The 16,824-nt window shown below is 45.4% G+C and overlaps 1 protein-coding gene across 7 annotated transcripts in view; it reads right to left on the bottom strand.

Moving 5' to 3' along the window:
• The window catches only part of NDRG3 (NDRG family member 3), a 94,505-nt gene that overhangs the window by 20,622 nt on the left and 57,059 nt on the right, over nucleotides 1-16,824 (bottom strand). For 6 of the 7 annotated variants that reach the window (XM_031004845.3, XM_031004843.3, XM_031004846.3 and 3 more), the window contains 5 exons: nucleotides 16,337-16,442; nucleotides 15,151-15,271; nucleotides 12,070-12,132; nucleotides 10,119-10,179; nucleotides 8,416-8,502 (listed from right to left, as the gene is read on the bottom strand). In XM_031004845.3, coding sequence (XP_030860705.1) covers nucleotides 8,416-8,502; nucleotides 10,119-10,179; nucleotides 12,070-12,132; nucleotides 15,151-15,271; nucleotides 16,337-16,442 — 438 coding nt within the window. The remainder of the gene's footprint in view (nucleotides 1-8,415; nucleotides 8,503-10,118; nucleotides 10,180-12,069; nucleotides 12,133-15,150; nucleotides 15,272-16,336; nucleotides 16,443-16,824) is intronic. The other variant, XM_031004847.3, reaches the window with a different exon arrangement.

Below are 16,824 nucleotides of genomic sequence, written 5' to 3' on the forward strand. Positions count from 1 at the left end.
CGCACCTGTAGTCCCACCTACTCGAAAGGCTGAGGCAGGAGAATCACTTGAACCCAGGAGGTGGAGGTTGCAGTGAGCAGAGATCATGCCACTGCACTCCACCCTGGGCAACAGAGCAAGATTCCGTCTCAAAAAAAAAAAAATGTACCCACATATTAAGAAAGAATTAGGACACGATTGATTGACAGGGTCTCTCTCTGTCACCCAGGCTGGAGTGCAGTGGCACCATCATAGCTCACTGCAGCCTTGACCTCCCAGGCTCAAGCGATTTTCCGGCCTCAGCCACCCAAGTAGCTGGGACTACAGGTGTGCACCACCACGCCAGGCTAATTTTTTAAATTTTTGTAGAGACGAGGTCTCACTATGTTGCCCAGGGTAGTCTTGAACTCCTGAGCTCAAGCAATCCTCCTGCCTCACCCTCCCAAAGTGCTGGCATTACCAGTGTGAAACACTGCGCCCAGCCGGGACATATTTTAAATAAGCCAGGCTGTGAGAAGGAATTTCCATAGCATCTGGCAATAGCACTGTTAATGTGTTTTAGCTAAGAAATACCTCATTTCTCCAAAATGTAAACATAGGAAGAGATGGATAAATGATTTAGAATCTAGTTTGCTGATGACTAGAATATTTTAAGTTTTAATAAAAATATGCTTATCACAAGAAATTACAAAAAAACAGAATACAAAAGACATCATTTGTTTGTTTTCTTTTTTTTTGAGACAGGGTCTCGTTCTCTTGTTCTATCACCCAGGCTGGAGTGAAGTGGTGCAATCCAGGGTCACTGCAACCTCCACCTCCCAGGTTCAAGCGATTCTTCAACCTCAGCTCCTGAGTAGCTGGGAACACAGGCGTGCACCACCATACCTGGCTACATTTCTGTATTTTTAGTAGAGATGGGTTTCACCATGTTGGCCAGGTGGCCAGGCCGGTCTTGAACTCCTGACCTCAAGTGATCCGCCCACTTTAATGAATATTCTGGGTTTACAATTTACTAGCAGTGTAATTTTAAGTAAATAATGTCTCTGTAGGATAGTAATGATACCAATGGATTGTCCTGAGGCTGAAAAGTTAAGTATATCTAAAACATTTGGCCGGGCGCAGTAGCTCACACCTGTAATCCCAGCACTTTGGGAGGCCAAGACGGGTGGATCATGAGGTCAGGAGTTCAAGACCAGCCTGACCAACATGGTGAAACCCTGTCTCTACTAAAAATACAAAAATTAGCTGCGCGTGGTGGCACATTATCTGTAATCCCAGCTACTCAGGAGGCTGAGGCAGGAGAATCACTTGAACCTGAGAGATAGAGGTTGCAGTGAGCCGAGATCACGCCACTGCACACTCCAGCCTGGGCAACAAGAGTGAAACTCCGTCTCAAAAACAAAAAAACATTTAAGAACAGTGCCTGGTACACAGTAAGCACTACATAGGTGTTACATTTTTTAAAAATTTATTATCCATCTCTTTAAATCTTTTTTTTTCTTTTTTGAGATGGAGTCTCACTCTATCACCCAGGCTGGAGTGCAGTGGTGCGATCTTGACTCACTGCAAACTTTGCCTCCCAGGTTCAAGTGATTCTCCTCCTACCTCAGCCTCCCCAGTAGCTGGGATTACAGGCGTGTGCCACCACACCTGGCTAATTTTTGTATTTTTAGTAGAGACGGGGTTTCTCCACGTTGGTCAGGCTGGTCTCGAACTTCTGACCTCAGGTGATCCACCCACCTCGACCTCCCAAAGTGCTGGGATTACAGGTGTGAGCCACCACGCCCAACCCTCTTTAAATCTTTTTAAGGATCACAAACTACCTTTCAAAAAAGTTCCTAGATATCGACTTATTGAATCTCATGGTTTGAGTATCAATAAAGCTTTTTTTTTTTTTTTTAAGACAAGGTCTCTCTCTGTCACCCAGGCAGGACTGTAGTAGCATGATCATGGCTCACTGCAACCTTGAACACCTGGGCTCAAGCAATCCTTTCCCTTCAGCCTCCCGAGTAGCTGGGACTACAAGCGTGTACCACCTTTTAAATTTTTGTTGACACAAAGTCTTGTTCTGTTGACCAGGCTGGTCTTAAACTCCTGGCCTCAAGCAATCCTCCTGTCTTGGCCTCCCAAAGTGCTAGGACTACAGGCATGAGCCACCATGCCCAGCCAGATATTTTTTTTTTTTTTTTTTGAGACAGGGTCTCTGTCACCTAGTCTGGAGTCCAGTGGTGTGATCATGGCTCACTACAGCCTCGACCTCTGGGTTCAAGTATTCTTCCCACCTCAGCTTACCGAGTAGCTGGAACCACAGACGCGTGCCACCACAACTGGCTTTTTTTTTTTTTTTTTTTTTTTGAGACAGTCTCGTCTGTTGCCCAGGCTAGAGTGCAGTGGCATGATCTTGACTCACTACAACCTCCACCTCCCAGGTTCAAGCGATTCTCTTGCCTTAGCTTCCCAAGTAGCTGGGATTACAGACATGTGCCACCAGGCCCGGGTAATTTTTGTATTTTTAGTAGAGACGGGGTTTTGCCATGTTGGCCAGGCTGGTCTTGAACTCCTGACCTCAGATGATCCATCTGCCTCTGCCTCCCAAAGTGCGGAGATTACAGGCATGAGCCACCTCACCTGGCCCGCAACGGGCTACTTTTTAAGTTTTTTTTTTTGGGGGGGGGGGGGATGGAGTTTTGCTCTTGTTGCCCAGGCTGGAGTGCAATGGCGCAATCTCGACTCACTGCAACCTCCACCTCCCGGGTTCAAGTGATTCTCCTGCCTCAGCCTCCCGAGTAGCTGGGATTATAGGCATGTGCCACCATGCCTGGCACATTTTGTATTTTTAGTAGAGATGGGGTTTCTCCATGTTGGTCAGGCTTGTCTCGAACTCCCGACTTCAGGTGATATGCCCACCTCGGCCTCCCAAAGTGCTGGGATTACAGGTGTAAGCTACTGCACCTGGCCTACTTTTAAATTTTTTTGTAGAGATGGGGTCTCACTATGTTGCCCAGGCTGGTCTCAAACTCGTGGGCTCAAGCAATCCTCCTGCCTCAGCCTCTCAAAGTGCTGAGATTACAGAGGTTTATAAACCACCGTGCCCAGCCAATAAGGACTCTTGATACATTTGACAAGTTGGGTGGTGGTATTTTGGAGACTTTGTCCTGCAATGGTGTATTAGAACATTTATGGCAATGTAAAAGTACTGAGAAGTAAGCATTTGTTTAAAATGAGATTAACGGCTGGGCGCGGTGGCTCACGCCTGTAATCCCAGCACTTTGGGAGGCTGAGGCGGGCGGATCACGAGGTCAGGAGATCGAGACCATCCTGGCTAACACAGTGAAACCCCGTCTCTACTATAAATACAAAAAATTAGCCGGGTTTGGTGGCGGGCGCCTGTAGTCCCAGCTACTTGGGAGGCTGAGGCGGGAGAATGGCGTGAACCCGGGAGGCGGAGCTTGCAGTGAGCCGAGATCGCGCCACTGCACTCCAGCCTGGGCGACACAGCGAGATCCGTCTCAAAATAAATAAATAAATAAATACATAAATAAATAATAAAATGAGATTAACAGATTAGGCATCTTTTAGCAGGAAATAAAACCTTAATTTTCTCTCTGGAAATCAGTGATTTATTATAAAATACCATAGTTTTAGATTAAAATAACATACACATAACATTTGTACTTCATCAAGAAAATGGCTCAAAACTTTTTCTAACCTAAAAACAGTGTTTTTGTTTGTTTTTTTGTTTTGTTTTGTTTTTTTGAGACGGAGTTTTGCTCGTCACCCAAGCTGGAGTGCAATGGCGCGATCTCGGCTCACTGCAACCTCTGCCTCCTGGGTTCAAGCAATTCTCCTGCCTCAGCCTCCCGAGTAGCTGGGATTACAGGCATACACCACCAGGCCTGGCTAATGTTTTTATTTTTAGTAGAAACGGGGTTTCGCCATGTTGGCCAGACTGGTCTTGAACTCCTGACCTCAGGTGATCCACTCACCTCGGCCTCCCAAAGTGCTGGGATAATGGGCGTGAGCCACGTGCCTGGCCTAACGGTGAATTATTTTTAGCATAGGTGAGTTGAATGCAAGTGATGGCAGTGGCTGCTGCCATCACGCTGTGTGGCTGGGGCTGCACACGCCATGGAGCTGGCGGAAGCCCCGCCCCTTCTGGGTTGGGACCAGAGCCGCAGACCCAGGCCTCCTGCTCTATGGAGCAAGCAGGATCCACGCCCTCCTGGGCAGGGCTACAGCCGCCCAAACTGCAGCTGTGGATCTCAGCCTTCGTGTGCTCTTGGGGGAACTGGGAACAGGCAGGATTTGCCTTCCCAGGTACAGCTGCAGCCGCTGCGCCTGTGGCTGCAGACCTGGGCCTCTGGCTCTGGGAAGCTAGCAGGAGCCGGGGACAAGTGGGAGCCGGGCCCCTTCCCAGCTGGCGGGCTGGGAGCTCCCAGGTGCAGCTGCAGCCGCCCTCCCAGGCGTAGGACCAGGGCATCTCTGCAGCCTGCACCCTTGGGCGCCCCAGGAAGGGCCCCTCCAAGCCCGGGGGCCATGAATGGAGTGGGACGCAGGCAGAGTCCTGGGCGGAAGGGGGCAGGGTTCCCAGTAAGGCCCCACCCTCCGGCCAGGGAGGCCCTGAAGGCTACCGGCTGGATTGCCAGTCGCCCAGACCAGTCAGGACTTGTGGCACCTCTTCCCGGCCTGCCCATGGCCGCCCATGGACCAATCAGCATGCACTTCCTCCCTTCTGAGGTCCATAAAAGCCTTGGGCTCAGCCAGCCCAGGGTAGAGGATGGCCAGAGGACAAAGAAGGTAGAGACACTGGACAACCAGCTGCAGAGAGGAATACACTCTCCACTGAGCACTTCAGGGACAACCTGCTGGCAGAGAAGGGCTACTCTCTCTGCTGAGAGCTTCAGAGACCTGCAGAGAAGTTGGAATGACTCGCCTGTGGAAAGGAACCACCTTCTCCAGGGCCTCCTGTCTGCAAAGAGCTGAACACTCAACTGGACGACCTGCCTACAGAGAGGAGCTACCCATTCCTCTGAGCTGCTCTAACACTAAATAAAACTCTTCTTCACCCTTCACTTGTCTGTGTACCTCACTCTTCCTGGATGCAGGACAGGAACTCAGGCAAAGGTGCTGTGGCCACAGAAGTTTCTGGCTAGACAAATCAACACCCCAGAGATCCCATAACACAAGGGATATAATTTTTTCCTTATTCCCACTTTTTTGTTTTAAAAAAATGTCCTCTCCCAACAGAATCACCCATTTTTTACTCTGGTTTGGGACTGGGACTGGGAGTGCTTATATTTGTAAAGTCATTAGCATTCCCTTTAGTTTCCTATCTCCTTGAATGGATTTTAGAGGTTAAATTCATTCCTTTTTGAGTTAGCAAACACCAGCAATCCACATGTCGTTGGAAGGAGTAGAACAGATAAAGTGCTGGGGTTCACTGTGGAGTGATTCATTCATTTCATTCAGTAAGAAAAAGAAAATGCAAACTATAGACTAGGAGAAGCTATTTGAGATACATGTACCCAGGACGCACATACAGAATATTTTTTAAAGTGGGGAGGGGAATGAGGGTGAGGGCAAAAGACTTGAACAAACACTTCACAAGAGGATATTCAAGAAAAGACGCTTGACATCACTGCCCCTTAGGGAGATGCAAATTAAAACCCAGGATTGGCCGGGTGCAGTAGCTCACACCTGTAATCCCAGCACTTCGGGAGGCTGAGGCGGGTGGATCACGAGGTCAGGAGTTCAAGACCAGCCTGGCCAAGATGGTGAAACACCGTCTTTACTAAAAATACAAAAATGAGCCAGGCATGGTGGCAGGCACCTGTGATCCCAGCTACTCAGGAGGCTGAGGCTGAGAGTTGCTTAAACCTGGGAGGCGGAGGCTGCAGTGAGCCAAGATCATGCCACTGCACTCCAGCCTAGGCGACAAGAGTGAGACTCCGTCTCAAACAAACAACAACAACGGGATTATCTATCTATAAGCATAGCTTAACATTTAAAAGATGATGTAATTAAAAATTCTTATGTTAATGACTAAAGCTATTTTGGTAATGGAAAACATAAAAACAAACTAATATCACAAATAAAACTGCTTGTCTTTTACTAAAATTAAAAGTACTTATAATATCAAATGTTGGTGATGTGGAGCAACTGAAACTTTCACACACTGCTGTTGTGTAAATGGTTAAATACTTTGAAGACATTTTCATTTACTTTATTTATTTTTTTTTTTTGAGACGAGTCTCGCTCTGTTGCCCAGGCTGGTGTGCAGTGGCACGATCTTGGCTCACCTCCACCTCCACCTCCTGGGTTCAAGCAATTCTCCTGCCTCAGCCTCCTGAGTAGCTGGTATTACAGATGTGTACCATCATGCCCCACACCCCAGCTAATTTTCGTATTTTTAGTAGAGACAAGGTTTTGCCACGTTGGCCTGGCTAGTCTTGAACTCCTGACCTCAGGTGATCCTCCCACCTCAGCCTCCCAAAGTGTTGGCATTACAGGCGTGAGCTACCATGCCTGGCCTTGGTCAAATACTTTGGAAAACTGTTTGATTATATCTACTAAAGCTAAATATACAAATGCCCTATGACACAGCAATTTCACTCCTAGGTATAAACCCAAGAGAAATAAATGTGTATGTCTACTGAAAGACATACGGAATATGCACAGCAGCTTTACTCATAAGATCCAAATAACAGAAACAACTCGTTCTGTGTATTCACACAATAGGTTACTAAAGAACCGTTTAGAACTCCTGTTAAATTGCAATTTTTTTTTTTTTTTGAGACAGAGTTTCACTCTTGTCACCCAGGCTGGAGCGCAATGGTGTGATCTCAGCTCACTGGAATCTCCACCTCCCAGGTTCAAGTGATTATCCTGTCTCAGCCCCCCGAGTAGCTGGGATTACAGGCACCCACCACCACGCCCAGCTAATTTTTGTATTTTTAGTAGAGACGGAGTTTCACCATGTTGGCCAGGCTGGTCTTGAACTCCTGACCTCAGGTGATCTGCCCACCTTGACCTCCCAAAGTGCTGGAATTACAGGCGTGAGCCACCACACCTGGCCAAATTGTAATTTATTTATTTATTTATTTATCTATTTATTTATTTATTTTTATTTTTTTCAGATGGAGTTTTGCTCTTGTTGCCCAGACTGGAGTGCAATGGCACGATCTTAGCTCACTGCAACCTCTGCCTCCCAGGTTCAAGTGATTCTCCTGCCTCAGCCTCCCGAGTAGCTGGGATTACAGGCATGCACCACCACACCCGACTAATTTTGTATTTTTAGTAGAGATGGGGTTTCTCCATGTTGGTCAGGCTGGTCTCGAACTCCCGACCTCAGGTGATCTTCCCGCCTCCGCCTCCCAAAGTGCTGGGATTACAGGCATGAGCCACCGTGCCCAGCCCAAACTGTAATTTAGAACTACTGCTACACACAACTTGGATGAGTTTCACAGACACCGTGATGAAAGAAAAGAAACCAGACAGGCTGGGTGCGGTGGCTCACGCCTGTAATCCCAGCACTTTGGGAGGCCGAGGCGGGTGGATCACAAGGTCAGGAGTTCAAGACCAGCCTGGTCAAGATGGTGAAACCCCGTCTCTCCTAAAAATACAAAAAAATTAGCTGGGCGTGGTGGTGGGCACCTGTAATCCCAGCCACTCGGGAGGCTGAGGCAGAGAATTGCTTGAACCGGGAGGTGGAGGTTGCAGTGAGCCAAGATCGTGCCACTGCACTCCAGCCTGGGCAACAGAGCGAGACTCATCTCAAAAAAAAAAAAAAAAAAAGAAACCAGACAGAGAAGAATACATTTTCATCTGGGCACGGTGACTCACGCCTATAATCCCAGCACTCTGGGAGGCCAAGGCGGGCGAATCATGAGGTCAGGAGTTTGAGACCAGCCTGGCCAATACGGTGAAACCCCGTCTCTACTAAAAATACAAAAATTAGCCAGGCGCGGTGGCACACACCTGTAGTCCCAGCTACTCGGGAGGCTGAGGCAGAAGAATCGCTTGAACCAGGAGGCAGAGGTTGCAGTGAGCCGAGATCGCACCACTGCACTCCAGCCTGGGCAACAGAGTGAGACTCCATCTCAAAAAAAAAAAAAAAAAAAATACAGTTTCTATGATTCCAATTTAACAGATAAAACTGTTTAAAAACAGATAAAACTTATCTCTGGTAACAACAGTCAGAACAGGTAATTTCTGGGAAGGAGAGGAAGTATCAATTAGGAAAAGATACAACGGAATCCCCTAGTGAGCTGGGAACATTCTATATCTTGATTGGATGGTGATTTTATATGTAAACATTCTTCAAGCTATATACTTAACATTTTTACCCTTAACTTTATATATACCTCAATGAAAAACTGGTAAGCTGTTTTGAGATGGGCCAAGATAAGCCGATGGACACCTTCATGTGGTACTTACTTTGGAAGCTGCCCAGTCAATCCAGCCTTTAGCGCAAGGGTCAACATTAATGAGCACAAGGCCTTCCACAAGCTCTGGATGGTTGAGCTGAAAGATGAGGCAAAGACAATAGTATGAAAGCTACACTCCCACAGTTCTTCTGAACAGTTGGAACATGGTTGATCAATTCTTACTTACATGCCTTAATGCCTCACATTTGAGAGTAAGACTACAAAGAGGGAGAACATGTGGAAAAATAGCTCTTGAAATCTGACTTAGCATCTGGAAACCAGTTTCTGGTTTTACTATCAAATTACTTATTTTACTATCAAATTATCTTGTCTTGCAAAGATCTATATGCAGTTGTTCAATTCATGGTGGATCTTCCTCATTGGGAAAGTGCCCTCGGCACAAGCAGCTGCTCCACGCTCATATATCTTTGTTCTCAACAGAGGCTTCTGAAGTTTTTTTTTCTGAAACCATCTGAACAGTCTGTATCATCCTCAGAAGACTCTCCTATCACTGAGGACGTATTAAAAAAAAATAATGATAATAATGTCTGGCCGGGCACGGTGGCTCATGCCTGTAATCTCAGCACTTTGGGAGGCTGAGGAGGGTGGATCACGAGGTCAGGAGTTAGAGACCAGCCTGACCAACATGGCGAAACCCCATGTCTACTAAAAATACAAAAATTAGCTGGGTGTGGTAGCGGGCACCTGTAATCCCAGCTACTCAGGAGGCTGAGGCAGGAGAATCACTTAAACCCAGGAGGCGGAGGTTGCAGTGAGCCGAGATTGCACCACTGCACTCCAGCCTGGGCGACACAGCAAGACTTCATCTCAAAAAAAAAAAAAAAAAAAAAAAATTTTTTATAATAGGAGCTCTAGCTCTCTAGCTTATTTAATTTAATTTAATTTTTTTTTTGAGACAGAGTTTCGCTCTTGTTGCCCAGGCTGGTGCAGTGATGCTATCTCGGCTCACTACAATCTCGGCCTCTAGGATTCATGCAATTCTCCTGCCTCAGCCTCCTGAGTAGCTGGGATTACAGGCACCTACCACCACGCCCAGCTAATTTTTGTATTTTTAGTGGAGACGGGGTTTCACCATGTTGGCCAGGCTGGTCTTGAACTCCTGACCTCAGGTGATCCACCCGTGTCGGCCTCCCAAAGTGCTAGGATCACAGGCATGAGCCACCGTGCCTGGTCCCTGGCTTACTTTTTTTCTCTGACTACAGTGATTATATTCATGATAGAAAATTTGATAAGCAGAGAAATTATAAAAAGCAGAAAATAAAATTTCACATTATCTTACCACATATCAATCCATTAATATTTTTTGGTACATTTTCTTCCAGTCCTTTCCTATGGCTATGACAAACTTTATGTCAATCTATATTCTAACTTTTTGGTTAACATTATAATGTATGCAAACCATGTATCATTATAAAGCTTTTCGTAAACTTAATTTTAATGGCCGTACAAAATTCCATTATAAGCAGCATCTAGGACTTGCTTTTTGTTGATGATATACTGTCCCCATTTGTGATTTTTCAGGTATTGTTAAGTACAAAGCTAGGCTTTATACAACCTGTATCTAAAGCTGACAGAAGTTACAGAAAAACTGACATAAGGCCCAGAATACTGCCTGGTCATTTAACACAGCAGTAATAGCTGTGACCCAGGCACTGCCTCAAGGATGTTGAGGCTAATCCTCTACATACTTACTGCAAATCTGCTGAGGATGTAAGCTCCAGCTCCAACTCCAATTCCAATGATGCTTTTCAGGCTGTGAATGGGACATAACGACAACTGACAGAGTCAACTTCATTTGCAGGCAGCATTGCATAATTGAAAGCATACAACCTGGGTTGAAATCCTGGCTCTGATATTTATTAGATGTGAGAATTTGGGCAAGCGTTTTTTTTTCTTTCCCCTAACTTTCTGAGCCTCAGTTCCTTATTTATAAAACAAGGATCTCAGCTGGGCGCAGTGGCTTACGCCTATAATCCTAGCACTTTGGGAGGCCGAGGCAGGTGGATCACGAGGTCGGCGGATCACGAGGTCAGCAGATCAAGACCATCCTGGCCAACATGGTGAAACCCCGTCTCTACTAAAATACAAAAATTTAGCCGGGCATGGTGGCGTGCACCTGTTAAAAAAAAAAAAAAGGCCGGGCACGGTGGCTCACGCCTGTAATCCCAGCACTTTGGGAGGCCGAGGCGAGCGGATCACAAAGTCAGGAGATCGAGACCATCCTGGCTAACACGGTGAAACCCCGTCGCTACTAAAAATACAAAAAAAATTAACCAGACGTGGTGGCGGGCACCTGTAGTCCCAGCTGCTTGGGAGGCTGAGGCAGGAGAATGGCGTGAACCCGGGAGGTGGAGCTTGCAGTGAGCCGAGAATGCGCCACTGCACTCCAGCCTAGGTGACAGAGTGAGACTCCGTCTCAAAAAAAAACAAAAAACAAAACCAAAAAAAACAAGGATCCCACCAACTACTTTCAAGTTGGTTTTAATGGTTAAATAAAATATAACTGAGACCGGGGGCAGTGGCTCACGCCTATGATCCCAGGACTTTTAGAGGCCAAGGCAGGTGGATCATTGAAGGTCAGGAGTTCGAGATGAGCCTGGCCAACATGATGAAACCCCATCTCTACTAAAAATACAAAAAAAATTAGCCAGGCTTGGTGGCCTGTGCCTGTAATCCCAGCTAAATGGGAAGCTGAGGCAGGAAAATCGTTTGAACCCGGGAGGCAGAGGTTGCAGTGAGCTGCGATCACACCACTACACTCTAGCCTGGGTGATGGAGTGAAACTCCATCTCAAAACAAATAAATAAATAAATAAATATATGTATATATATGTATATGTATATATATGTATATGTATATGTATATGTATATGTATATGTATATGTATATGTATATATACATATATATATACACACACACATATATGTACACACACACACACACACATATAAAAATATATATAACTGAAACCTGGGAGTTATCCTTGGTAGCTGTCAGTATCCAACCCATCAGCAAGTCAGTGGAGTCTATTTCCAGAATATATCCATCTACCTACTACTACCTACTTCAATCAACCCCCAACAGCAGCATCCAGTACCATGCTATCATTATCTCTTGCCTGGACTATTGTTAATAGTTTAACTGTTCTCCCTGCTTTCTCTCTCTGATTCTTCTCCAAACCATTCTCTTCTCAGTGAGATGAACGTTTTTAAAAAAAATTTAAACAGCTTTATTTTTATTTTTTAGATACAGGGTGTCACTGTTACTCAGGCTGGAGTGCAGGGGTGGGATCACAACTCACTGTAGCCTTGAACTGCTGTTGTTAAGTGATCTTCCTGCCACCTGGCCCAGCTCAAGGTAGATTTTTAAATCTTCTAGGTCTCAGCGTGTGTGCCACCTTCCTAGAGAGGAATTCCCTAACTCGCCTTACTAATGTAGATCCCGCCCTTATTCTCTATCACAACACCCCCACTGACTTATTTTATAGAACTTTATTATTTGTTTGCTTACTTGTTACCCCACTAAGCTCTAGGAGGACAGTGATAATATTTTTCCTAACCATCATATCCTCTGAAACAGACACTAAAGAATTCACCATAGAAAGTCAATAAAAACTGCATGAAAGACTGCAGAATGAACCTACCTTAGGTGGGTAAGAACAGGAGGCAGCATTTCAGCCAGCTCATCCATTGTGGGGTACTGATACCTGCAATCCAGAAGGATATCTCCTGAATTAGAAAGCACTCACAATTCCCAGTTGCTAGAACAGCTGGAAAGGTCCAGAAGTCTTAGATAAAAGGCTGGGCGCGGTAGCTCATGCCTATAATCCCAGCACTTTGGGACACCGAGGTGGGCAGATCACCTGAGGTTGGGAGTTCGAGACCAGCCTGACCAACATGGAGAAACCTCATCTCTACTAAAAATACAAAATTAGCTGGGTGTGGTAGCACATGCCTGTAATCCCAGAAACTTGGGAGGCTGAGGCAGGAGAATAGCTTGAACCTGAGAGGCGGAGGCTGCAGTGAGCGGAGATCATGCCATTGCACTCCAGCCTGGGCAACAAGAGTGAAACTCCGCCTCAAAAAAAAAAAAAAAAATCTTAGATAAAAGCATTTCCTTTTACCAAAGGCTCAAAGGAGGTGATGTGGTACCTGAAAATGATTGTGGCATATTGTGTAACTCTCTACAACTGCCATGCTAAGGAGAAAGTAAAATAATCCACGGTTTCTATATCCTAACAAGCAGCCCTTGGGACCAGAGGGTGCCACATGAAAAGAACTAGTAACATGGTTCTCTCTTAGGGTATTTCCAAACCTCTAACAATCTCTTCAGCTGGAGTCCAGGCTCAGTAAACCTCCGGCAGTAAGGGTCAACTCAGAAAGTGGGTCTTGGTCTACTGCTATATTTAGGCAACTAAATGCAAAAATAAAGCTTTTCTAGGTATGGGCACACAGTTACAAACCCTTAGCATGAATGCTTATTTGTTTCACTTAGGCATAGAATAACATAGTTATTTTTAACATTTTATTATTATTATTATTATTATTATTAATTTTTTAAGAGACATGGTCTCACTCTGTCACCCAGGCTGGAGTGCAGTAGTGAAATCATAGCTCACTGTAACCTTGAACTCCTGGGCTCAAGCTATCCTCCTGCCTCAGGCTTCTGAGTAGCTGGGACTACAGGCGCATGCCACCATGCCTGGCTAATTTTTCAATTTTTTGTAGAGATGGAGTCTCGCTACGTTGCCAGGGCTGGTCTTGAATTCCTGGCCTCAGGTGATCCTCCTACCTCCGCCTAACAAAGTGCTAGAACTACAGGTGTGAGCCACTGTGCCTGGCATGGTTATTTTATTGTATTTGAATTTGGTTCATAATATGAACCATCTGATCCTAAGATGTTCGAGCAGGCCCAGGAACAGACCCAGATCAGAATTCCTAGAAAAGTAGTAAGCATCCGACTGGGAGCGTTGGCTCACGCCTGTAATCCCAACACTTTCAGAGGCTGAGGCAAGCAGATTGCTCGAGCCCAGGAGTTCGAGACCAGCCTGAGCAACAGGGCAAAACCCTGTCTCTACAGAAAATAACAATAATTAGCCAGGCGTGTTGGCACACACTTGTAGTCCCAGCTAGTAGGGAGGCTGAGATGCAAGGATCACTTGAGCCCAGGAGGTTGAGGCTGCAGTGAGCCATGATCACGCCACTGTACTCCAGCCTGGGAAACAAAGCACTATCCTATCTCAAGAAAGAAAAAAAAAGTATTACAGAATTGAAGAGGGAATTGATCCTAAGATGACCACTTATATATGAGGCAGGATCTGTTCTACATCTGACAGGGAAGTCAGCCTGCCTCTGCCTGAACACTTAAGGGGATGGTGTGCTGTGGAACCATTTGTCCACAAAATAGAAAAAAGGAACTGGATACAAATCTTGTTGGATATAAACTGACCACTGGCCAATTTGCATTTTAGAGTCAGATTCTGGCACCAGACTGTCTGGGTTCAAATCTTAGCTCTGCCACTTATTTGTTATGTAATGTTAGCCATGTTACTTAATTTTTCTGGGCCTCAGTTTCCTCACTTATAAAATGGGAATAATAGTAAACTTATCCCATAGGGTTGTGAGGAGTAAATGAGTTAACAAATGTAAAGCATTTAAAGCAGGGTCTGGAACACGGTTTGAGTACTATTTAAATATTAGCTATTATTTGTCTGCAATTGTCTATTTCCCAGCAGTCACTGGCCAAAGGCGGCTCTGGAGATAAGTGAAAGGAGAGGGGAAGAATTAGCATTCCACAGAGTGTGCGCTCACTCCTTCTAAGGTCTTCTCAATAAGCACCCGTCCAGGGAACAAACAGGTAGGGAGCCTATAACTCTGCCCTGCGAAGCAGATGTAGGAGGAAGCTGAGAGTGCCAAAGCCAATCAATCACCCCACACCTCTATCTGCCAGGACAGCCTCTCAGAATAAACAGTTACACAGATAGTCAAATTTCCATTACTAGTTTGAGAGCTAAGGATGGGGAGATGCTCCCAGGAAAGCTCAGAGGGATCTGAATTTGGGCCTAGGTAGTTGGGAGTTTTGAGGAAGGACACAAAAATGACAGTTTTTTTTTGTTTGTTTGTTTTCTTTCTGGGGACAGGGTCTTGCTCAGTCTTCCAGGCACTGCAGCCTCAATCCCCTGGGCTCAAGTGATCCTCCCACCACAGCCTCCCAAGCAGACGCGACCACAGGTGAACACCACCATGCCTGGCTGGCTAATTTTTCAATTTTTTGTAGAGACAAGGTATTCCTATGTTATCCAGGCTGGTCTTGAACCCCGGGGCTCAAGCAATCCTACTGCCTTTGCCTCCCAAAGTGCTAGGATTATAGGTGTGAGTCACCACACCTTGCTAAAAAATGACAGCTTTCAAACAGATAAGGAAGGGAAAGATAAAGACAGTGAGGAGTAGATGTTCCAGACACTTACACCTTGAGATTACAGGAAAGCAGGCACCTGCTATGGAGAGCCATTCCTGGATATGGGAAAACACACAGTTTCCCCCAAAAAACTGTACATAACAGTCCTCTCAGCCCAAGGAGAGAAAATATGAGGATGGTTGGTCAATAAGCATAACCTATAGACGGTAATAAAATCAAAAGGAAGCACACACCACTTCTCCCACTGGAGCTCAGCCAGTTGCTCTACTGAGTGCACGTCTCCCAGATGATCTTTTTGTGGCCTTACCCTGTTGGGAAAGAGGGTGCACCTTCCTGCTGGCCTGGGGCATCCACATGACAGACAGCAAAGTGCTGGGTGATCTCTTGCATATCCTCAAAGTTAAAGAATGCATTGAAACAGGATTTATCTATAAGAATAAAAATACCCATAAGTCACAGGCTCTCCATATCTCCCCAATTTTCCTCTACTCAGTCAATGCCTATTATCACCTTCTTTCCCTGCTTTTTAACCACCATTCCACCAAAGTGAGGTGTCTGAACAATCTGTCTGATTCAAGCTGCCCTAAAGGCTGAATATAAGACATCTCATATTGAGATACATATTGAAAACAATTCTTAATTCTAAATAATGTCTGCAAAGTAGAAATTACTTTGTTAATATTTGGTGGTTTCCGATTATTGCACAAAATAATCTTACACCCATAATGCTGTCATTTCTCATGGACATTATTCCTCTATCTCACAAACAGACACTGATTATACCCCAAGAGCACAGGTAGAGTGAATGTCCTGAGCTGTTCACATTCACCACACTGGAGTTTGTCTCTTGGCAAAATTGCCAGAGTGCAGGGAGGGGCTGCTGCTTCCACTTCTACCCTCTTTGTATACCTGCTTAAATCACTTCTCATGCCAAGGCAGCTACAAAAGCTTTAACACTCAACTGTGGCCTCAAATGCAGGGCATCTATGAAAGCCAGAGCAGCGTGAAAGAAAACACATGTATGCAGACTCTGTGTGTCTATGGCTGGGGCCAGAATCTTACACTACCATCTAGAAAAGTCCACTTAAAGTCACTGGTGACAGGCTCTAGCAAGAATTCTTACTAATTCATTGAAGAGCTCACAACAAAGTTAAGTTCCAACTCTGAATTTTCTAACCTGAAACATATTACAAAAAAAAACAAAGTACAGGCTTGAAAACATGGATTTCAGTTCTACTTTCTTAAGCAGTTCATTGTATAATTTGCAATCCTTTAGCAGACATGAAGGCGAGATGTGATTCCAGTATCCCCAGAATACATTCCCCTGCACACTTCCCAGGAACTTTATACCATTAACGAATGTAGGAACAAGGAGGGAAAGTTACCACAGAGAGGGGGAAACCTCTGCTCTATTAGAATATTGTTGTTGTTTGGTTTTTAACGTACAAAGATCAAGTATGATAAGAAGGGAAGGTGTAAAATAAAATACATACGGTTGAGGCCAATGTCATGATACGTTAGTATAACTGGTCTGTTTCCTTTGGGTAAGCCTCTTATAGTGACATGGACCACACCATGAGTTGTTTCTATATCATGTTCCTGTAACAAGAGAATGTAAGTTCTCAGAAAAAGCAGAATGAACTTCTCAGGTTGCCAAAGTTTCACAATACCTGCTTTACTGCCCTTTCCCATTAGCTGGGGCAGGACACATTAATAAATTACATGTGGCTGGGCGTGGTGGTTCACGCCTGTAATCCCAGCACTTTGGGAGGCCTAGGTGGGCGGATCACTTGAGGTCAGGACTTTGAGGATCAGCCTGGCCAACATGATGAAACCCTGTCTTTACTAAAAATAAAAAATCAGCCAGGCATGGTGGCACACGCACATAATCCCAGCTACTCAGGAGGCTAAGGCTGGAGAATCACTTGAACCCGGGAGGCAGAGATTACAGTGAGCCGAGATCGTGCTACTGCATTCTAGC

This window comes from Gorilla gorilla, chromosome 21 (genome assembly GCF_029281585.2).
Source record: "Gorilla gorilla gorilla isolate KB3781 chromosome 21, NHGRI_mGorGor1-v2.1_pri, whole genome shotgun sequence".
Lineage (NCBI taxonomy): Eukaryota > Metazoa > Chordata > Mammalia > Primates > Hominidae > Gorilla > Gorilla gorilla.